General features: G+C 51.0%; 1 protein-coding gene and 1 long non-coding RNA gene across 2 annotated transcripts; one reads left to right on the top strand and one right to left on the bottom strand.

Annotated features, from left to right (window-relative positions):
* The first annotated feature begins 4,425 nt into the window (after positions 1–4,425).
* ASCL2 (achaete-scute family bHLH transcription factor 2) lies at positions 4,426–5,686 on the top strand. Its single transcript, XM_064163943.1, has 2 exons — positions 4,426–5,029; positions 5,128–5,686. Exon 1 carries the CDS (start codon positions 4,500–4,502, stop codon positions 5,016–5,018), a length of 519 nt encoding a protein of 172 aa, XP_064020013.1. The 5' UTR covers positions 4,426–4,499; the 3' UTR covers positions 5,019–5,029; positions 5,128–5,686.
* Positions 5,194–12,640, bottom strand: LOC135186311 (uncharacterized). The gene is made up of 3 exons (XR_010306820.1): positions 12,564–12,640; positions 6,929–7,049; positions 5,194–5,330 (listed from the first exon to the last, which is right to left on the bottom strand). It is a non-coding gene; the product is annotated as an uncharacterized LOC135186311 (long non-coding RNA).
* Between the last annotated feature and the right edge of the window lie 9,592 nt (positions 12,641–22,232).

Here is a 22,232-nt window from a genome sequence, read left to right as displayed (position 1 = left end):
GAATCACTAAACCCGAGAGAGGTAATAAAAGGCTTTGTTTAGTTATCATTCTTTCCAAAGTGTCTCAAAAATCTTCCAGTGATGCCCAGGCATTTGGAAATTAATTATAGGTGGGCAAAAAACACTGTAACAGGCTCACCAAAGAAGTGGTTAAAACCCCATCCCGGGAGGCATTGAAAAGATGCAGAGTGGTGCTGAGGGACACGGTTTAGCACTTGGTAGAGTCAGAGAATGGTTGGACTCGATGATCTTAAAGCTCTTTTCCAACCAAAATGATTCTGTGATTCTATGAGAACAATGGCAGAAGTCTTACTAAAACAAGTTCATCATGCCCAGAAAGATGATATTTGAAAAGAGATTTGAAAAGCTGAAGATAGGGAGTTCCCTTCAAAGAATAAACTCAACTAAACTTCTTCTCACCCAAAAGTGAAGCAACAGCACTCACAGCCCTAAAGCACACCCCTTACTTAAACTAAATGAGTTTCTTTCTTTTCCAAAAGGTGTCTAGGTGACTGACCCAGCACCTTGTCTGCTGGTGCCTACACATGCCATGTCAGGCAGCAGCATTCTGCTCTCACCTTTGGCAAGTGCAAGGGATAACAGCATCAAGGCTCAGAGACCCTTCACTACAGAGTTCACCCCTCTCCAAGCAGGGCTCACCCACCTTGCACTGCTCTAGCTGAAGCCATGCAGGACTTTGAGATGTCCACCCCAAACATGTGTTTATCACTTTTGCCTTACTGTGCCAGGAGAGAATTCCTTCCCCACACCCTCTGGGGATGGGTAGCAAATAGCTGGATGCTCTCTCTCTCTCCCCAGATTAGGATCAGGAAGTTGACTGTGAACACAGACAGGGTTTAATGATGTCTTGTTCTACTGGATCTTACACAGCCATTAACTTTATAAAGAGATCCCAAACAAGATTACACTGCTCAGAGCACGAGATGTACCCACCTGCCTTCAGCCCATGGAGAGACCAGCTGCAGCGTTAGGAAGGCATCACTGGTTGCTTTGTGCTGTGCTCAGGCCCCAGTCTGGCCCTCACATCTGGCTGCAAATGCATCACGATCAGGAGCCCCCTGAAGCCAGCTTGGACGGGTCAAGCTCATCCCTGAGCTCAGTGTGAAATCAGCAGGGCTGCAGGCTGCCCACTCTGCCTTGAGGCTGGATTTACTGCTTTTTGAATTAGATGTTATTAATGACAAAAAACCCAAGTCCTGGTGGCTATTTCTCTATGATAAAAATCCTCCCATTCCTCTGGAGTGTGGCTCTTTGATACAGGAGGTTTTCTCTTGGAACGCTTCAAAGACAGCAGCTTTCTCTTTCCTGCCAGGAAGGCTTGCAGCAGAAATCAGAGACAGGGTAACAGGAGAACACTGACATTGCACTATTGCAGGGATGCCCTTTCTGCCTGAGCCACCACAGCTTGGCAGATGCTGAAGACAAGCACCAGCACTGTGTGACTGGAGCAAAGCAAGCAGCCCTGTGAGAACACAAGCAAGCAGCTCCCCTGTGCTGCCCAGGAACCTGCACGCCCCGAGCTGCTTCTCTTGGGCCAAACCCTTCTGAGGAGCTGCTCATGGTTTTCCCCTCAGGTCTACAACATGGCTAAGGATGCCTCGAAAGCCACTAAATATAGGTGCCAAGCCTGAGGCATGCTGGAGTAGGATCACCATAAACACAAAGTGCTCCAGCTGCTGCCAGGAATTTCAGCCCAGCTGCCTGTGATGCAGCAGCAGGGCTTGATCCTTTCACCTGCTGCTGCAACCCATCCCTGGGGGAAAGACTTCTCTTCCAGTGTGATGAAGCCTTGCTGCTCCATGAACACCTCATTCAGGTAGAAAAACACCTCTCCATGTCACATCTAGAAGCCATGGGTGGCTTTTTATGTGGTTGTTCCTGGCTTAGACACACCGGAGAAGCAGCAACAGAGTGGTTCGAGGTGGCATGGGGAGTACAGCTCCTTACTTTGACACCAAAATCGTGCTGCAGCGCCTCACTGGCACACACATTTGTGAGACGATGGCTCTGCCGCCAAGTTGCTGCCAGAGACATTTGCTTTGAGTATTTTCCTTAGAAGGTGTCACATTCCCTGACATAAAGTGAAGCCTCGTAGCTGAACTGACTCCAGCCTCTCTGCCTGCACACCTCTGGGTGGAGAGAGATCCTGCAGAAGGCACTTGCCTTTAATTAAGAGCTGCTGTGAACCCTCAGGTGGATGAGCACCCTCCACCTCCTGGAGACATCACACCAAGGGTCCACACAGGCAGCTGGCACAGGGGACAAGGGAGAAAGGGCCTGAGCTGACCCAAATAAAGCCTGGATAAGGCACTTAGTGCCATGGTCTAGTTGATTGGATAGGGCTGGGTGCTAGGTTGGACTGGATGATCTTGGAGGTCTCTTCCAACCTGCTTGATTCAGTGATTCTATGATTCTATGATAAGGAAAGCTGCTGGTGCAGATATTTCAGCATCACACTGGGGGATCTTTTGGTTTGGGCTTCTCATTTTTATGGCAGGAGAGGACAACACATCCTTCAGACTGTACTGAAGGCAATTAGCCTGCAGCCCCCAGGCTGCACCCTCCCTGTCCACCCTGTTTGTTCAGCAAGGCCCAGTGCAAGTTATTTCACAGAACCACCAAATCGTTTTTGCTTGGGAAAGACCTTTAAGATATCAGAGACTAATTTTTAACCCAGGAATGTCAGGTCACCACTAAGCCATGTCCCTTAGCACCACATCTACACGGCTTTTAAACCCTCCAGGGATGGGGAACTCCTCCACTGCTCCGGGCAGTCTGTTCCAGAGCTTGACAACCCTTTTAGGGAAGAAACTGTTCCTCATGTGCAACCTAAACCTCTCCTGGAACAACTTGAGGGCATTTCCTCTCATCCTGTCACTTGCTCCTTGAGAGACCAACTCTACTTTACTATAAACTCCTTCCAGGTTGATGCAGAGAGCCAGAAGCCCTCAGTCTTCTTTTCTTTGGGTTGAACACTCATATCACAGCAGCTCCTCGTAGCACTTGCTCTCTTTCTCACCCCCAGCTCCTTTGCCCTTCCTCTAAATTTGGCTCTCTGCAAGCTTTCACCTGCTGGTGAAAGCTGATGGAGAAGCAAGGGGGAGCACTTGCTGTGGCACCGGGGAGCTTGGGTGCCACCCTGAGCCACCCAAGCTCTGCATTTCCTTCTCCCTCTGCATCTTCATCCTCAAAGCTCTCGTCCCAACAGCAACAAACCTTCCTGAAATGGCTCACAAACTCCTGTAATGTTCTGTTGTTATTACTGTTACTATTTCTGGGGGTACGCAGGGCGAAACCGAGTCCTGGCTGAGCCCCAGTGAGTCATAGACTCACAGAATCAACCGGGCTGGAAAGGACCTCCAAGCTCATCCAGTCCAACCTAGCACCCAGCCCTGGCCAATCAACCAGGCCATGGCACTAAGTGCCTTATCTGGTCTCTTTTTGAACACCTGCAGAGACGGCGACTCCACCACCTCCCTGGGCAGCCCATTCCAATGCCACTCACTCTCTCTGTGAAGAACTTCCTCCTAACATCCAGCCTAGACCTCCCCCTGGCACAACTTGAGGCTGTGTGTCACCCCCCCACGCCAAAGGCAGCAGCAGGGAGCCAGCAGGGCCGCTTCTCCTCACCCAACTCCTCGGCACCCCCAGCACGGGGCAGGGGGCAGCGTTTGGGCGGGAAAAGGGCTCACTGAGAGGGGCAGGGCGGGAGGGGGGACGCGGGGAGCGCCGCGGGAGCACCGGCTGCCGGGGGGAGGGGGGTGCGGGTGGGAAGGAGGAGCGAGGAGGGAGCCTCTCCCTTTAGAATCAGCCATGAGCACGGAATATTAAACCTCTAGGGAGGGCAGCGGCGATGACAGCGGAAAGTGGCCGGGAGGAGCGGCGGGGCGGGGGCTGGGGAGGGCAGGAGGGGGGGGGGGGGGGGGGTGCGGGGGTTGCTCTGGCGGCACGCGCCGGGCGCGCACGGGAGGCGCGGGGAAGGGGGGGGGGGGGACGGGGGCGTGCGCGTGGGCGGAGTGGGCGCGCGTGGCGCGGCGTGCGCGCGGCGCGTGCGGCCGGCGGGGGCCTCGCGAGCGGCGGCGGCGGCGGCGTTGATAAGGAGCGCGCGGCGGCGGCACCCGCCGCAGAGGCGAGAGCGGCGGCGGCGGCCCCCAGCCGCCCCAGCCCCCAGCCGCCCCAGCCCCAAGCGGCCCCGGCCCCCGCCCCGCTTCTGCCCCGCACTTTGAGCTGGTTTTGAGGTGTTTTGGTTTTTTTTCTTTTCTCCTATTCTTTTGAATTTTTAATGCACAAATATTCGCATTTTGTAACTTTGAATTTTGGTGGTTTCGTTTGGGGTTTTTTTATGATTTTTTGGGGGCTTGGAATTTTGTGGGTTTGATTTCCCCCCCGCCCCCCCCCCCCTCCCCCCTTCTTTTCGACTGCACTTTTTTTTCCCCTCTGAGGTGCTGTCCGCCAGCCGCCACAGTGGCCGCCCGGCGATGAACGGCGGGGCCCTGCTGCCGCTGCCCCCTCCTGCCTCTGCTCCCCCAACCCGCCGTCGGTCCGCGTCCCCCGAGCTGCTGCGCTGCAAACGCCGCTTGGCCTTCGCCGCTCTGCCAGCCACCGGTGCAGCAGCGGCGGCGGCGGCCGCCGTGGCCCGTCGGAACGAGAGGGAACGCAACAGAGTGCGGTTGGTCAACATGGGCTTCGCCGCCCTCCGCCAGCACGTCCCCCACGGGGCCGCCAGCAAGAAGATGAGCAAGGTGGAGACCCTGCGCTCCGCCGTCGAGTACATCCGCGCCTTACAGCGGCTCCTCGACGAGCACGACGCCACCGCCGCCGCCTTCCCCACCGCCGTCGGGGAAGGAGGCGGCGGCGGCTACTGCTCGACTTCGCCTTCCTTCGCCTCCTCCGTGCCCGGCTCGCCGTGCTCCTCCGAGGAGAGCGGCTACGACGCGGTGCTCAGCCCCGAGGAGCGGGAGCTGCTAGACTTCACCAGCTGGCTGGGGAGCTGCTGACCCGGCGGGAGGTGAGAGGGCGCCCAGCGGGACGGGCAGGGGCTGTCGCTCCCCTCGGTGCTCCGGGGAGCGGGCAGGAACCCACCAGCGCTCTCTGCATCTCTTGCAGCCCGCAGGTAACCTCAGCGCACTCCCTCTCCACAGCAGCCGGCATCACCCCCTCTCCCTGCTAAAAAAACGCTCACCCCCCCCCCCCCCCGACCCCGGCGGGACCCGGCTGGCTGCGCTTCTCGCCGGGCTGTGGCAAGTGCAATGGTGCGAAGGAGACCGAGAGAGGAGGGAGGCTCCGTTTCCCCCATTCCCGGTGCTGCTCTGGAGAGGTGGAAAGAACGAAAGGGAAAAAAGAAAGACATGAAAACCACTTGATGCTTCCTTGTTTCTGGAGGGGGAAGGATTTTTTTTATCATGTCAAATTCTATTTTATCTGTAACTTGAACTGCCTGTGTATGAAGACTTATTTTTGTACAAGAAACCTTAGAGAAAAAAGGGAGAGGTGACAGTTCTCTATATATTTTTAAGCAAGTCCTATTCCCTTGCTCTGGAACACTGCCAGCTAGAATGTTTTGGGAACATACACGGTTTAGATTCTTTTTTTAAAGGTGATTTTTGTTGTTGTTGTTATTTTATTTCTCTCCAAACACTTTAGTAAGAGACTGTGTAAAGTTTTATGTTGACTTAACGTGGTGTTGGAGTCTACCTGGTGGGAAGGTCCCACTGCCCTGAAAACTGAAGTTTGTTTTTAATAGGAAAAAAAAAAAACACCTGTTTTGAAGGCATTTTTTTTTTTGTCTGCACTTGCTGGGATTTCTTATGGTGTATATATGCAGTTTTTAAGAGAGTATCATATTTTATGTAAATTGACTTTATAAATAAAAATCTATTTATAAATGGCTTCAGGGCTGTGTCTGTCTGCTCCCCCCCCAAAAAAAAATGCCCCACGTAGCTGCTTCCTAAAGTGGTGGGAGATGGAAGCAGTGAATGATAGAGAAGTGATTGTCCTGGATCAGGTTTCAGGAGCAGAAGGAAATAAGATGCTGCAAAACTCCAGGCTTGCTTTTTTCCCCTCATCCAAGTTTTGGTACAAGTACTGCAGAGATGATGTGTACAGGGGACCAGGCCGATCTGGTGGTGATAGCTCTTTTCCTGGACTTGAAGGAGGTGCTGTGGGCCCCGCTGCCTTCCAACTCCCTATCTGAAATTTGCCATAGAATTGAATCGTGTTGGTCAGAAGAGACCTTGAAGGTCATCCACTATCAACCCAACATTGCCAGGGCATTGCTAAGCCATGCCCTCAGCATCCCATCTACACAGCTTTTAATTCCTGCAGGGATGGGGTTGGGGAATCTATCACTACTCTGGGCAGTTTGTTCTAGGGCTTGACAACCATTTTAGAGAAGAAATTGTTTCTCATGTCCTGACCAGACCTTCCTGGTGCAAGAAGCACTGTCCTGGCAGCTGCTCTGAGGAGTTAGGTTGGGTCTCCTTAATTCAGGGGAGCACAATCTCTGGGAACAGCATTGTCAGTGAAACCTTGTACGTAATTTAACAGGATCTCCCTCTGACCTGTTCTGCTTTCAGCTGTACCAATAGATACTTCATCAAAAGCAATAACATTAATTGCTCCTTTGAAACTGTTGTTAAGAGGCTCTGATTTCCTCAGAGCTATTGAAGGGAAGGAACAGAACGCTCTGCCCATTAGTTTTGAGCTTGTGCTGAAGACCTCTTTCAGCAGAGGCAAGCCAGAGGTAAGACAGGTATCTGTGAAACAAAACACAGTGGTGACTGCATGAGAAACTACACCAGAAGCTGTGCCTTCCCTTCAGAAGCTCTAGCGAGTGTCAGGAATTGATTGGGCTGGCCTGCAGAATATGCTGATCATACACAAAGCAGAAAGGGTTATTAAAACTGACCTACTTTAGAGGGATGTGTGTATCACCTCTGCTGTTAGTGTTGGGAAGGTAGACGTATGCAGGAGAATGATCACTCAGCAGTCCCAAATTCAGTAATTGCAGTGGGTGATCTAATCCAGACCTGTAAGAGTATTCCACATCCATAATTCCATTTGAAGCACAAAAAATCCCATGGGAACATGCAGGCTGTAACAGCAAGTAGCATTCAGGAGCTTGCAAGCAAGAGCCGTAGTTACTGTGCTTTGAGTTCATTCCCTAATCAAAGCTGCTGCAATAAACCATGCCTTTGAAAGGCCCTGGAAATGCAGGTCTTAAATAAATGGCTTGGAAAGGGTTTGCCCTGTCTAGCTCTTCAGCAGCCCCACGGGGAGGAGCGAGAACTGTGAGGGTGTGAAGTGATCTGCTACACTCAGCAGCAGCAGACAGGGCTGGGAGGGTGGGTGGTTGCCTGGTACCTGTCTTCACTTAGGGTTTAGGGGCTCCAGATGAACTCCAAAATGCCACCAAGTACAGAGCCATGCAGATTCCCAGCCTAAATCAACAGTGTGCTACCTTTTCCAAGCAATTCAGAAATCAGGGCTGCCAGAGCTATCCACACAAGTGCCCTGGTATGGCAGAGTGCATTTGTTGGGAGAGCTTTACTACTGCTTGGCAGGGTGTTTGTTTTCCTTCCTCAGGAGCACCATTTTTTTTTGTATTTCCAAAAGCAGCCTTTGGCTCTCGGTCAAGTAGCTCCCAGCATCGTTACTAGGTTCATCAGTTCACTCAAGTTACTGTTGCAGCAACATTAAAGCTGCAGCAACATTAAAGCTGCAGCAACTGTGACTGTATTGGCAAGAAATTAACTGTCAACAGTTTTCACTTGAGCAATATTAATATTGGGGTGGGGGAAGAGCTTAGTCAGCATCACAAATCACCTTCATGCTGTCTGCCAGAGTTGCAGAAGAAATCAGAAGTCAGGAATGTATAAATTACTTTGGGGAAAAAAAAACCCACGGTGGTCATGGGGCTTCTGAATGCTTGAGGGAAAGAGGGTGCAGGGAGAAAGATGCATGTCAGTTTCCATAACGTAAGACAGACAGAAGGACTTCTTTCCCCAACAACAGTGACTAGGAGTCACTAGCAGGGTCTCAGATGAAGCTGCTAAAGAGGCTGCACCAGAAAAGGGTATTGAAGCATTCTTCTCTTTTAAGAAAGCATTTCAGATGTTAAGTAGGTTCTTTGGGCAGTTGCAAAGGAATAAGATACCTTCAGCCAGACCAGCTCACTCCTGTTCTCTTCAGCAGCCACCTGAAGACTGCTTGGGCCAAGCTGAGGAGCAATGAAAGCTCATACCTAAAACTCTCTGCCTCATTTATCCAACAGTGCAAGAACAATGGCTCTGACTACCAGGATCACCTGTAAGCAGCAAGAGTAACACCAGATCTACTATCTTAGCCAGGTTCTTCTCCAACTGCAGAAGCCACCTCCACATGATGGCGAGATCTTCAGTCCCACTTAGCTACCAACAAACAGAGACTTCTGTGGGGGCTTCCAAGGAGCCTGGGTGCCTGTCTAAAGTGCTAAAACACTTGTGGCAGGGGTGGGGAATATCTGATGAGCACATCATTGCTCTTTAGAGGTGCATCTACAAATCCAGTGCCTAAAATGGAACCTCCAGCTCCTCAGGAAGACACAAACCTACCCCTGGGGTAGAGGGCCACAGGAGAGAGTCAGATTCAGGCAGAATAATTATGTTGAGGAATTCTGAGAATTAGGCAAAAAAAAAAGGCAGCAGCAAGCAGAGGGTGCCAGGAGGGACAGGCCTGTTGACGTGCAGCTACAAAACACACTTCTGCAAACCTCTATCTACATCCACCAGCAGGTTCAGAGTTTCCTCAGCAGCATTTCACAGGTCACAGACATGCTTAATGAAGCAGAAACAAGTGGCAGGATGGTGTCAGGATTAGCTGTCCACCTCTCGAGGCTGAAGGAAGCCTTCCATTTTCAACCAGGGTTCCTTCCTTTGGTGTTTTGAGTTGCTTAGGTTGAAGTTTTCCTTGTTACCCAAAGCCCACAACATGGTAAAAACAATTTCTTGCAGCAAACTATGCATCATCCTAGAATTCTATCCTGGAAGTGCTCATGGCCAGGTTGGATGAGGCTTTGAGCTACCTGGACCAGTAGAAGGTGTTCCTGCCCATGGCAGAGGGGATTGGAACTAGATGATCTTCAAGGTTTCTTCCAAACCATTCTGTAGTGTTTCATAGAATCACAGAACTGTGGATGTTGGAAGAGACCTCTGGCATTGTCAAGTCCAACCACTCACCTAGAGGTCACAATCCCACAACTACTGCAAAAACAGTGCCACTAAACCATGTCCCTAAGTACCACATCCAAACTCTTTTAAAAGCCTCCAGGGATAGACTCTACCACCTCCCTGTGTGGCCTGTCCCAGTCCTGGATTCTTGTGAAGAAATCTTTCCTAATGAAGCTATCTGCCCTCAGGGGCAACCTCAGGTTGAGCTGCAGGGAGACACTCCCAAATTTCTTCACCTTATTAAAAGAAAGAAATTTTGTAGGAAGGGGCTTTGTAGTCTGCTTGAAGGGCTGCACACCACAAGAAGCCCTAGGAAACGGGAACAAAGGTGGTCAGCAGCATCTCCACACCAAATTGGCACTGGGCTGTTTAGCCTGAAGAAGAGAAGACTGCAAGGGGACCTTAATGGTGTTGATATGTTGGGGTGTCAGTAAGGGTCCAGTCTCTTTTCATTTGTGTCCAATGACAGGACAAGGGCAATGGACATAAACTGGAACACAGGAGGTTCCACCCCAACACAAGGGAAAACTTTGGGTGTTTGCATGCTGCCCAGGGAAGTTGTAGAATCTACATCCCTGGAGACTTTCAAACCCCACCTGGATGTGTTCCTAGGTGATCCTGCTTTGGCAGGGAGGTAGAACTGAATGACCTCCTGAGGTCTCTTCCAATCCCTAACATCCTGAGATACTTGCAGGGAATGTGGCTGCCCCAGCAGAGACAGGAATCCAAGGGGAGATGCTTCCTCCTGTTGCTACTGCCACACATCACCAGCAAACACCATCTTTACCACAGATCCTCCTGCAGAGACCAACCAATGGTTGCTTTCAGTTTATAGCATTAAAGCCCTCATAAAGACTTTGCTGCTGCAGCCCCAGCATAGCAGGCACTGAGGTGAGCTCTTGCCCATCAGCTTGCTTCTGCCTTCCCTCCCATCTGTGGGAAGCAGCTGCCAGGAAGAGACTCCTCTTGCCAGGCTTTGGTTTGCATAGTACCAGGGCTCTCTGCTTGCTGTGCTCTGTGGGCAGACGGCTGTGTGCTCAGACTAGTCCTGAGGTCATTGCTCTCGTTTCATGCAGGTCACAAAATTGCTGGCTAGCAGCAACAATTTTCATTCATCTCTTATCTGGATTGGATGTGGGCCAGGAGCCTAGGAGTGTGCCTGGTTCAGAGGGAAAGGCAGCTCCACACAGTCATTGGTGGGCAGAGCTGGCCTGGCTTTGCCGGGTCTGGGCATCACCCAGCAAGGGTTTGGTTTTCTTCTCAGAAGCTACCAGCAACAAAGCTTTAGCCAAGGGTAGACCTGGGAGTGATGGAACTTACAGCATTAAAGTAGCACCAGCTGTAATCACAAGTTAATGCTGCACCCTTAAAAACCTACCAGGGAGTGTAACAAAGGACTTAAAATCCTGGGAATACCATGGACCCCCTGCTGCTGGCACATGTGGACAGAGAAGCTTGGCCAGGTGCTTTCAGAGCATCCCCTGGGACTTCATCACAGAGCCCTTCTGAAACTATCTCCTGGCTCCTGCAGGCTCTTTGGAGGAGTGGATGCTCCTGTAGGTGAATCTAGAGACATGGAATCACAGAACAATAGGGGTTTGAAGTGATCTCTGGAGAGCATCCAGTTTCATCTCCATGCCCCAGTAGGTTCACCTACAGCAGGTTGCACAGGAGGGCACCCTGGTGGGCTGTGAATTACTCCAGAGATGTGGACCCCACCATCTCTCTGGGCAGCCTGTTTTGAGTGTTTCACCACCTTCAAAGTAAAGAAGTTCCTTCTCATGTTTAGGTGGAACTTCTGTTCCAAATTTGTGCCCGCCACCTCTTGCCCTGTCACTGGGCACCACTGAGGAAAGCCTGGCCCCATCCTCCTGACACCTACCCTTGAAGTATTTATAAGCATTGATAAGATTCCCCCTCATCCTCCTCCTCTCCAGGCTAAACAGCTCCAAGTCCTTCAGCCTTTCCTGACAGAGAGGTTTGAACTCCTCCTTGCCACTACTCAGTCTTTTTATTATACCCAAGTGATTTCTTCCATCCATTGCTCTCCCATAATAAAGACCTGCTGAGGAAGAGGCTAAAGCTAGTACAGGAACAGGAGGAGTGACATAACTCTTCCCAGGAAGAGGAGCTGCTTTGCACCTCTGTTGTCACCAACATTAAGAGGAAAAGAAAACAAAGGGCAGCACCAATAGCCCAGGGAAAGTGTGGGCAACCCAGCAGAGGCTCCATTGTAAATGAAGGCTCTCCCCTGTTCTTGAAAGCCCATAGTCAGCCTGATCACTGCTTGGGCCAGGATGAATAAATCCTCCTGCCTGCCCCCTCACTCCCATTGCCACGTCTTCCTATCCCAGAGCACAACGAGGTGGCAATAAATGAAGTGACCCACACAAGTCCTAGCTCCACGAAGGAGAGCTCTGCAGTGAACCTGCAGGCAGATGGTAGGCTCCAGTGCCAGCATCCACACACACAATGAGAAGGAAAAACCCAGACAACAGACATTTACTATCTGCCCAAGTTATCAGTGCTGTTTTACACCAGAGGAGAAATAAACAGCCACGTGGAGGGACATGGAAGTGAGAAGGGAGAAGCAAGTGTGAGAAAGTGGTCAGGGGTAGAAGGCAGACTGCATTAAACCAGAGCAAGAGGCAGGACTTTGAGTATTAGGCTGTGACACATTCCCTCAGCTCTAGAAATGCTTCTGTTTGTGGGCAGCTGTTGGTAAGATCAGAGGCATAGAGAGTAAAAAAGGAGAAACTTCTGGTTAAAGTGATTGTTTGGCTGCAGGCACCAGGGCAGAGCTTCAAGCTTTGACCTATGAGCCGCTGGAGAAGCCTCAATTCTCCCCCGGCTTGATCTCCTTTCATGTCCTGGTCTCAGCCCCAGCGCCCAGAGCCTGCAGTACAATAGTTACCCAGTCACCAGACCCAGTAAATTGTGCTTGCTTTTTAAGTTGTTTGTTTTTGTTGTTTTAAAGGGAAAGAAAAACCAACACAGAGAGAGGCATGATAGCCCCAAGGGGAATTCTCTGTTCAAGTCACTGCCAAAAGAATGACCAATTTGTAAGTGAAATGTTGACACTTTTATAACACAGCAAATCTCTTTCCCTTCAGTGAAGCACTTCAAGAGTTCTTGGACAAAAAAAAAAAAAAGAAGAAAAGAGGAATTTTGTCAGGGCATTTAATACCAGGAGGAAGGGCTTCAGTACTGTAACATATTTTCCCTTTCTCTCTCTTTCCCACTTTTCACACACACAATTCCTTCCAGGCTCCACAACAGTCCTTTTAACAGAACCATACACAGAAAGAGCAGGTGAAACCCACTGGGTAAACAAACCTAGTGTAGAAGCATGAGCAAATACCTTCATCTTCTTAGCAGCACAGAGCCTTCCTCACAAGCTGCTGGCTCCCACAGCCCAAACACCAACTTGCCTTTGCCATGGGCTTGCTTATATGGAAGGGAAGCCAACTGGTACGAGTGGAAGCAGCTGCTCCCCACGGTGAAGCACCTGCATGTGATTCCCTGCTGAGGGGCTCTGTGCTGACCCCAGCACTGCTTCTCCCTGCCCAGAACAAACTGGGCAATGGAGAGGGTGAGATGTGCTCAAAGTCTGCAGCTCACACTGTATTTGGGTCTGATTTGAAGGGAGGAAGAGACAGGGACTAGTCCACCCCAGCATGCCAAATTCCCCCCAGACTCCTCTCCAGTAGCCCCCATGACTCTCCCCCTGGCTGCATCCCTGTGTGCTGCATGGACCTGGGATGCTTCTGAGATAGTTTATATCCCTCAGGTTTTGGTCTTGCTAGAGGACAGCCAGTAGAGAGGGGTGAGAGCAGAGAGGCTTTTGAAGTGGGGAGACCACAAAGCTCATTTAGGATGCACACACCACCAAAAAACCCCAACCACCAGACAGTAATAACTTCAAACCAGTGCTGACTGGAGTTGAAAACAGCAATATACTGGCAGAAAAATGAGTGTCTAAGCCAAGTTCAGACTAGGTGTAAGCTGAATTTGACTCTGTTTATGATGCTGAAAAGAGCTAATGGTTGCCAGCAGGCAAGTCTTGCTGTTAAAGAGAAGCACACAAGTTGTTAAAGAGACCTCTGAGCACTCTCTCAGGCCCAGCAGAACTCACAGAATCACAGGGTGTTAGAGGATGGAAGGGACCTAAGGAGATCATCGAGTCCAACCCCCCTGCCTGAGCAGGACAATGCTATCTAAAACACATCACAGAGGAACACATCCAGACAGGCCTTGAAAGTCTCCAGAGAAGAACAGCCTCCTCTGTGCAGTAAATCCCACTGCAGAAAGCAAGGGCAGTGTCCATGTCTTGCATACTCCATGGCTGCTTGGGCTTGACTTATGTGAACAGGGTCTACAGTGGGATCAGAGGTACAGGGCAGGGGCTACAGGGGGTGTGTACATGGCAGTAATCACCCAGGGAAGGAGCAGAGAGCTGGAGAGGGAGTAGGTGAGGGCTGCTGGGGCCACAGGCTGTTTGGTTTGTTCTGTTATAGTAAGAGAAGTGAGTTGAGACTTCTGGGGAGCTAAAATCATTCACTTCAAGCATTGCTGCTTAGCATGTGACAAGGCAAATAACCGACCTCCAGCCAAGCTCTGAGCTGAGCATAATCGAAGTTACCAACCTGCCAGAGCTGATTAGGTTATTTGTTGAAAAGAAACTAAGTGGAGAATTTACTGCTGCTTTCTTTCCCCTGATAACTGATGAGCTGGGTTGAGATTTTCTTTTCTGTATCATTTTGTTTCTTCGGTGAATAAGAAGATGCAGTGAGCAAAAAGCATGTTAGAAGTGCAGTGTTTGGGTTACTAGTCTGGTTTGGGAGTTGTTTCATGGCACAACTTTTAATCTCCAAATTTCCATGAGATCTCCAAAGTTCTGCATGGTTAAAATGTACAAGAGACCATCTGCTGGAGGAAAAGCTCCTCTTTGGGGCAATTTATGTGAAAATTATGCTTTTCTGGACATTTTGAAACACCTTTGAGCATCAAGCTACAGCAGTAACATAGAATTACAGAATTGCAGACTGGTCTAGGTTGGAAGGGACCTTTAAAGCTCATCTAGTCCAACCACCCTGCAGCCAGCAGGAACATCTGCAACTAGAATAGGTTGCTCAGAGCCCCAAAACCCTGACCTGCAGTGGTTCCTGGGATGGAGACCACCTCTCTGGGCAACCTCAGTGTCAAACATTTCTTCCTTCTCTTTAGTCTAAATCTTCCCCTTTTGAGGGGAATCTTTCTGATTGTCCCCTTCAAGCACTAAAAGGCCATCAGAAAGTCTTTCTGGAGCCTCCTCCATGTTGAACAACCTCAGCTCTCTCAGAGAGAGAGGTTCCAGCGCTCACATCTTTGTTGTGGCCTCTTCTTGGTCCTGCTCCAGCAGGTCCATGCCTCTCCTGTGCTAAGTGTCTTAATATCCAAGCTACCAGAAAAATCCTGGGCTCTGCCTCTGCTTTCACACAGGAGACACATCAGGAAAAGTTAAGCAGCCAGCTGAAAAGCAGTATGCTGGAATAAAGAACACATGTGGTGGGGTTTTGCTTTTGTTTGCTCACCTCATATCTTGACTTGAGGCAGTAGGACTTTGGACCTCCTTCCTTACTGAGGGGCTAGAAACACTGAGGAGATTCAAGCAAGGAATGTATTGGGGCATGTGAGGGAAGATGCCCCAAGCTGGTAGCCACTGTTATGGCAAGAAATTACTCCTCAGAAAACCCAGTAAATGCAGCTAGGAGCATCTGTAGAGGTGCTGCTGTTTGGGATAGCTTGCCCAGCTTCTCCAGACGTGGGGATAGCCTCCATGCTCCAGCCTTAAGGTGCTAAAGCACCTCATTGTGCAGGGGTCTGTATGGTGTAACAGCCTCAAGCACAGTCTGCCTACCATTCAGCACAGGCATAGGATGACAAGATAAGTCCAGCACGGGAGGCTGGGCAATGTGACCTTTAAAAGTCCTTCCCAACCCAAAATAGTCTGATTCTGTGATTTGGAGCACACAGCTTGCACCAGGGACCATGCTAAAACAAAGATGTCATGGCTCAAATGTATGGAAGCTGTCTCTTCACAGGCTTCCTATGCCCATTTTTCTCCACATCCCCCCCCCCAGTCTTCCCCCTCCCCACCTCTACTTAAAATCAGCTGTGCCTCATACATCACTCCTCTTTCTTTCTTGGTGCTTTCACCACAGAAGAAAGCTGGAAGCAGGAGGAGGCAAACATGGCAGAAAGTGAGAGGCTGAGGAAGAAGAGGAGGGGGGAGGATGAGGATGGGAGCAGGGTGGCCCCCAGCTGCCTCTCATTGGGGCTGGCTCTATCCATCTAAATAAAGGGACTGACCTGACTTGTGTCACAGCTGGGAGAGGTTTTGTTGCCTTTCAGGCTTTGGTGTTGCCCCCTCCCTCTATTTGCTCCCCCTCCTCTCTTTCCCCCACCTCATCCCCCCTTTCATCCAGACTGCATCAAAGTGACCCCATCTCCATGAGCCTTTCCGCCTCCTCCCTGGGGGCACAATGTCTCCTTTTGTGGCCACCACCCAGGCGACCTCTTCCACCTCCTTAGCCCCATTTCTCCCTGTGTCCCTGGGTGAATAAACCCCGGGGCCAGGGGAGGGTAGAAGGTGGGAGGGAGATTGCTGGCCCTGAGGCAGATGGTCCCTTTTGCACCTCGCTAGCTCCATCAAGGCAAGGGTTGCACCAGGGATATGAGCATGAGGAAGTTACTAGGGAGTGATGTGTGCCTGGGGGTGGGTCAATCTCCCAGCATCTTGCAGCAAGGAGAGGTTGAAGAGGACTTTTGAAGATTTGGGCCCAAAGGAGAGCACATCTCCTTTTCCCCCTTGTATAAATGCCCACAGCAACCAGCCCTGTGGGACAGGGTTTGGGCTGGGGTAGCTGAAGGCACTCACGCGTGGGCCTTGAAAGAGCAAATATCCAGCCACAGCCCACACTGGGGATGTTGGCTGGGGGAGAAAAACCCACATTTGTTGGTCTGGGCACATTAAGAACCTACTCACAACTCACCCTGTTGAGCTTGTGGGCTGCTCACTTCCCTCCTGGTTCTTCTCTCCCCTGCTTTTGTTTCCCTGTTGCTCCTGCCAGCTTGTCAGTCTTGATGAGAATCATAGAACCATAGAATCATTTGAGTTGGAAAAGACCTTTAAGAGGTCCAACCATTCTCTAACTCTATCAAGCCTGGTGCTAAACTATGTCCCTCAGCACCATGTCTCTGTGTCCTTCCAACACCACCAGGGATGGAGATTCAACCACTGGGGAGCCTCTTCCAGTGTTTGAGAACCCTTTCAGGGAAGAAGTTTTTTCTAACATCCATCCTAAACCTCTCTTGGTGCAAGCTGAGGCCATTTTCTCTTGTCTTGTCACTTGTTACTTAGGAGAAGAGACCAACTCCCAGCTGCCTCCAACCTCCTTTCAGGGAGTTGTAGAGAGCAAGATAATGTCCCCACAGCTTCCTTTTCTCCAAGCTGAAAAACCCCAGTTTCCTCAGCAGCTTCTCACCAGACCTGTTCTTCAGACCCTTCACCACCTTTATTGTCCTCCTCTGGACCCACTCCAGCACTTCAATGTCCTTCTTGTAGTGGAGCTCAGTCGGACTGTGGCCCTACATAGAGGCTCTGCTGTTGCAATGAGGTCCCTTCAGCAAGCACTGCAAGCTATCTCACAGCTCTTTCTGTTCCTCAGGCCACCTGAGAAGCAACCCTTTGTCCTGCCAGCCCTGCAGGCAGGCAGGTAGGCAGCAAGGCAGGCAGAGCAGTGCTTTCCCAGTTCCCAAGCAGGGATGCCTCTGCCCACAGGAAGCTGAACTCACTGTTGGGATTCATGGCACAGTGTTGGACATAGTGAGGAAGATGGGCTTCTTCATGAGTGCTTTTTCTCCTTGAAAGCAAGGATCTGTTGTGCTGGGCCCTCCTGTTAAAGCCAGAGAAGCTATTCAGAAATGGTGCCCTGGACCTGGGCTGCTACCCCAGGGTGGGTGGCTGTGGCGTGTAGCATTGTCCCTCACATATTCCAGTTCATTCCTGGCTTAAATGTCTTTCATGTTTCCAGCTCCTCAGTGAGGAAGGAGGTCCAAAGGCTCCTTACTGCTGAGGCCATGTGCCTAGGGCTAAAGCTCTTTGCTAAATGGAGTCAGTCTCTTTCTCCAGGTACTGACAGACATCAAGAGATGGAGAACTCCTGAAGTTCTTACTGGGGTATTTCTTTTAGAAACCCAGCAGCAGTTCTCTGCTGTGAACCCCCTATTTCCCAGCCCCCCAGCTGCATGTGTCCCTGAGCACTCACAAGCCTCAAAGGCATGATACAACTCTCCAGCTATGAAATCCCAGGAAAAGCCCTTGGTCTGCATGTTTGCCTTGACATTCGAGTGGCTGTGCCTCAGCTGAGCTTTGCTCCATCTCTGGCTGCCCTGAAAAGGCAGGGCTGGGCATATGAACACCCCTCATCCCTGGGGCAGATGGGGATGATGGGGTGGGCTTGGGTGGCTCACCCCAGCTGTTCTATGTTACCTGACTTTCTAAAGGGAGTGCTCGGATCCACTGGTGGCCCCAGGTTGTCCAAAACGCAGAGCTCTCCACCCGAATGGCCTTGTCTCTCTGTGCTTCAGAACCTATTTTGGCTGCCCAAGGTGATACAGTCAGATCCTAAATTAGCCTCTTATAATCTAAATTGAATTCAGACCCAGAAAATCCCCAGCTTTCAGATGTTGCTGGTTACACAATAACCCTGGCTCTCCTTCTCAGAGGAGTGAAACGGCAGGATTCTGAAATTCCTTGTTGGTTCATGTTTGCATATAAATGCTGATTTTTATCTTTTCTGTACACAAAGTAAACACAAAGCTGTTTTACAATAATGCTGCCGTTGAAACATGCACCCAGGATGGCAAAACAACCTTGACTTGAGAGATGTTTCCAGGCCCAAGGACCGTGCCTCCCTGCACACAAAGAAGCCGCCCGCTCCGAGATACCCAGCCCGCCCTCAGCCCTGCTGATGTGGTTCAACAGCCAGATTGTGTAAGGCAGGAGTAAGATCCAGCAGGAAAAGTGAGGTGGTGATGGTAAAAGATGTCAATTCACCCAGACTGCCCAAGGTTCCCAATGCAGCTGAACCTCTCTGTAGGCCCTCAAGAGCTGTGGAGTGTGCTGGAAGAGCCCAGCTGCAGTGCAACGCTGGCGCTTGGGACTTGTAGTTCTCATCTGGTTTTAATACAGAGGATGTAATTCAGGTTAAAATAGAGGCTCAAAGGAATGTAGTTATTGATGATCAGCTCTCTGGGGAGAAGCTTTTATGCCAAAAGATGGAAGAACTAAATGCAGTTGTGGCCAGGAGCAAAGACAAAGGACAAAGTGCTGCTGGGAGGAGATCAGTGACGTAGAGTAAGTTAATTCAGTGTAATTCCTCAATTACAGAGCCTTACTTGGGGATCAGAGGTGGCTACACTTAACAAAGACCTTGTCCACAAGCCCAACAGCCTTAATTATGCAAAGAAGATCTTAAAATCAAAGAAACCCACATTTTCTGATGACTTCTCCTCTCTCAGTGGATGTTGCAGGAACTTCATTTCAAAGTCAGCAGCCTCTGGTGAAAGAGGCACTCTGGGTGCAACAGGAGAGGATAAGAATCCAGCCCATACCTCCCTTTGGCCACCTAGGACTGTGGTGGCTACTTTAAGGTAGTCATCCACTTTAATGGCCCACAGAGACTGAGGCCTTTTCTTCTAGCAAGTCATTCTGCCTCCTCTGCCCCACTCTGACAGGTCCTTATCTCTCCTGTGCTGAGGACTCCAGAGCTGGCCCCAGCACTGCAGGTGGGGTCTCAGCAGAGTGGAGCAGAGAGGCAGAATCCCCTCCCTCCACCTGCTGGCCACATTTAACAACACGAGCTGTCCTGCAACCATGTCAGACACAGTTGCAACGGGACAAGCAAATCATTCCAAGCCTCCTGGCACAGCTTTCCGAGCACGGCTCAGTCCTGTACCACAGGAGGTTCCTCTGCAGTGTGCCCAGCCCTGCTGCCAGCTCCTGTTCCCATTTGCAGGTAACAATGGTGCAAATCTCATCACTACAGGCAGAGCTTCAACCTATTGAGAAATGTGAGCATCAGCTAGGGCCAGTGTGGGAGAAGAAGTGTACCCAGCTATCGGGGAGGGTAGAAAATGCATGTGCTGGTATCTTGTCTCTCAATGCAGTCACTTGCCCACACAAGCTCCTCATCTGACCTCACTTGGGTGGCTTTTACTGCCCTCGTTGTGCCTATAAAAACCTCAGATGGATTTCAGTCCATAAAGAAGATGGAAAATGTATTCACTGCCTGACAGCTGTGAGACAAGCCCACTTCTACCTTGCCCTCAGCCCTCCTCCTTGCTGGAATCCCAGATCCTTATCCCCCACCAAAGGTCACAGGCAGCTTCAAAGGGCTGGAGAGACCTTCTTCTCTCTGCCTCCACTTCTGCCCTCGAGGGCACACATAAAGGACACAATAAGCAAAGGGACAGGTCAGAGAATCATAGAATGGATCGAGATAGAACGGACCTTAAAGATCAGCTACTTTCAACCCCCCTGCCATGGGCTGGGACACCTCCTGCCAGACCAGGTTGCTCAAAGCCTCATCCATCCTGGTGTTAAACTCTTATCAGGGATGAGGCTTCCATAGCTTCCCTGGGCTATTCCAGTGTCTCCACCCTCAGAGTGAAGAATTTCTTCCTCATGTCCAATCTAAATCTTCCCTTCTCTAGTTTATAACCACTGCCCCTTGCCCTGTCACCACAGGCTCCTATAAAAAGTCCCTTTCCAGCTTTCCTGGAGGTTTCCTGGAGTCTTCAGGTACTGGAAGGCCACTGTAAGGTCTCCCCAGAGCCTTCTCCAGGCTGAACAAACCCAACTCTCTCAGCCTGTCCTCACAGGAGTACTCCAGCCCTCTGATCACCTCCCTCTGGACCCCCTCCAAGAGGTCCATATCCTTCTTGCGTTAAGGGCACCGGAGCTGGGCACAGTGCTCCAGGTGGGGTCTGACAAGAGCAGAGCAGAGGGGCAGAATCGGCTCCCTTGACCTGCTGGCCACCCTTCTCTGCCTTCGAGGGAGCCCTGTCATATCTACTCTACAGGCAAGCAGATGTGGCAGCTGGCACCGGCTGGGTGCCACTGCTCCCATCCTGGCACCCTTCCCCGGTCCCTGCAGCTCCCCCGCGGCGCTGCCGCCTCACCTCCGGCTCTGGGGGCAGTGATTAATGGTGCCCATCAATCAGCCTCCGCCGCCGTGAATGGGGCAGGCGCTTTGCGATTAACCTTGGGGAACCTTCTGTGTCCCCCTGCCCTGCTCGCCCCCCACACCTGCCCCCCACCCCCCGGCCGATCCACTCCGCAACCCCCTGCTGAGGTTATCGGGCGAAGCGAGGCAGGATGCAAACGGACAGGGGGCCCTGGAGAACAGGTCTCTTGGGTCTTTTCATATTGAAATGGGGAGGTCTCAATGACTGCTTTGAAGTTTGTTCTTCAGGGGCAAAAACAAAAGCCCAAATCCCAGTGTTTTCCTCCAGTAATGCGGGAGAGAAGCGCGACTGGGATTGCTGGTGCTGAAAGGAGTTGGCTTCCCTGCTTGTTTGAGAAGAGAAAGTGCAAATCCATGGGGCAGTGACCACAGGGGACCAAGTTTCACTTGACATCTCCATGTCTCCCCTCCTCCCCGTGCAGCATCAGGCAGCCCTGGCTCACAGAATCACAGAATCCACAGCATGTCAGCGGCTGGAAGGGACCTCAAAAGCTCATCCAGTCCAATCCCCCTGCCAAGCAGGATCACCTGTACCAGATCCCACAGGAACACGTCCAGATGGGTTTTGAATATCTCAGAGAGAGAGACTCCACAACCCCCCTGGGCAGCCTGTTCCAGTGTTCTGTCACCCTCACAGGGAAAAAAAACCCTCCTCATGTTTCCATGAAACTTCCTATGCTTCAGCTTCCACCCATTGCCCCTTGTGCTGCCATTGGGCATCACCCAGCAGAGCCTGGCTCCAGCCTCCTGGCACTCAGCTCTACATACTAATAAACATTGATGAGGTCACTTCTCAGTCTCCTTTCCTCCAAGCTGCAGAGCCTCAGCTCTCTCAGTCTCTCCTTGTAAGAGAGATATTCCACTCCATCATCTTTGGACTCCCTCAAGCAGTTGTATGTCTCTCTTGAACTGGGAGGCCAGAACTGGCCACCGTTAGTGTCTACAAGGATGAAGTATAGTTGCTTTCAGCAACTGATGGTGATGATTTCTTACTTTATTATACCATTTGATTATAGAATGACAGAACCTTTGTGGTTGGAAGAGAGTTCAACTGTTGACCTAGCACTGCCAGGTCACCATGAAACCATGCCCTTTGGCACCACATCTACATGGCTTTTAAATCCTTCCAGGGATGAGGACTCCACCACTGCCCTGGGCCATCTGTTCCGGGGCTTGACAACCCCTGAGGGAAGAAATTGTTCCTTATGTCCAATCTAAACCTCCCCTGGTGCAACCTGAGCCCATTGTCTTTTGTCCTATCACGTGTTACTAGGGAGAAGAGACCAAGCCCACTTTGCTCTCATCTCCTTCCAGGGACTTGTAGAGAACAAGAAGTCTCCCCTTCAGCCTCCTTTTCTCCAGACTTAAAAGCCCCAGGTCCCTCAGCTACTCCTCACCAGACCTGCTCTCCAAACCCTTCACCAGCTTTGCTGCCCTTCCCTGGACACAGTCCAGCACCTCAGTGTCCTTGCAGTAAGGGGCCCAAAGGGCTTCACCTGGGATTGCACATCCCTGATACCGGAGGGGGCTGGAAAGGGAAGATAGCTCCATTTCTGCCTATGCCAAGTGCTTATTTTCAGAGCTGCTGGGCTGAACACAGACCAATGCCCTTTCAAACATCACTGTGGCTTGGAGCATCTGACATCCCAGTGCACCTCTATGAAAACAAGTCTTCTGTGATTTTTTTCCAGGTTCCTGGTTGGAATGGAGCCGC

The sequence above is a fragment of the Pogoniulus pusillus genome, chromosome 24, assembly GCF_015220805.1.
Source record: "Pogoniulus pusillus isolate bPogPus1 chromosome 24, bPogPus1.pri, whole genome shotgun sequence".
In the NCBI taxonomy this organism is placed as follows: Eukaryota; Metazoa; Chordata; class Aves; order Piciformes; family Lybiidae; genus Pogoniulus; species Pogoniulus pusillus.
This window is presented reverse-complemented; position numbering and strand designations above follow the sequence as displayed.

What these genes read in the sequence shown, in the direction of transcription:
- ASCL2 (XM_064163943.1), top strand. Translation starts at nt 4,500, where the DNA reads ATGAACGGCGGGGCCCTGCTGCCGCTGCCCCCTCCTGCCTCTGCTCCC.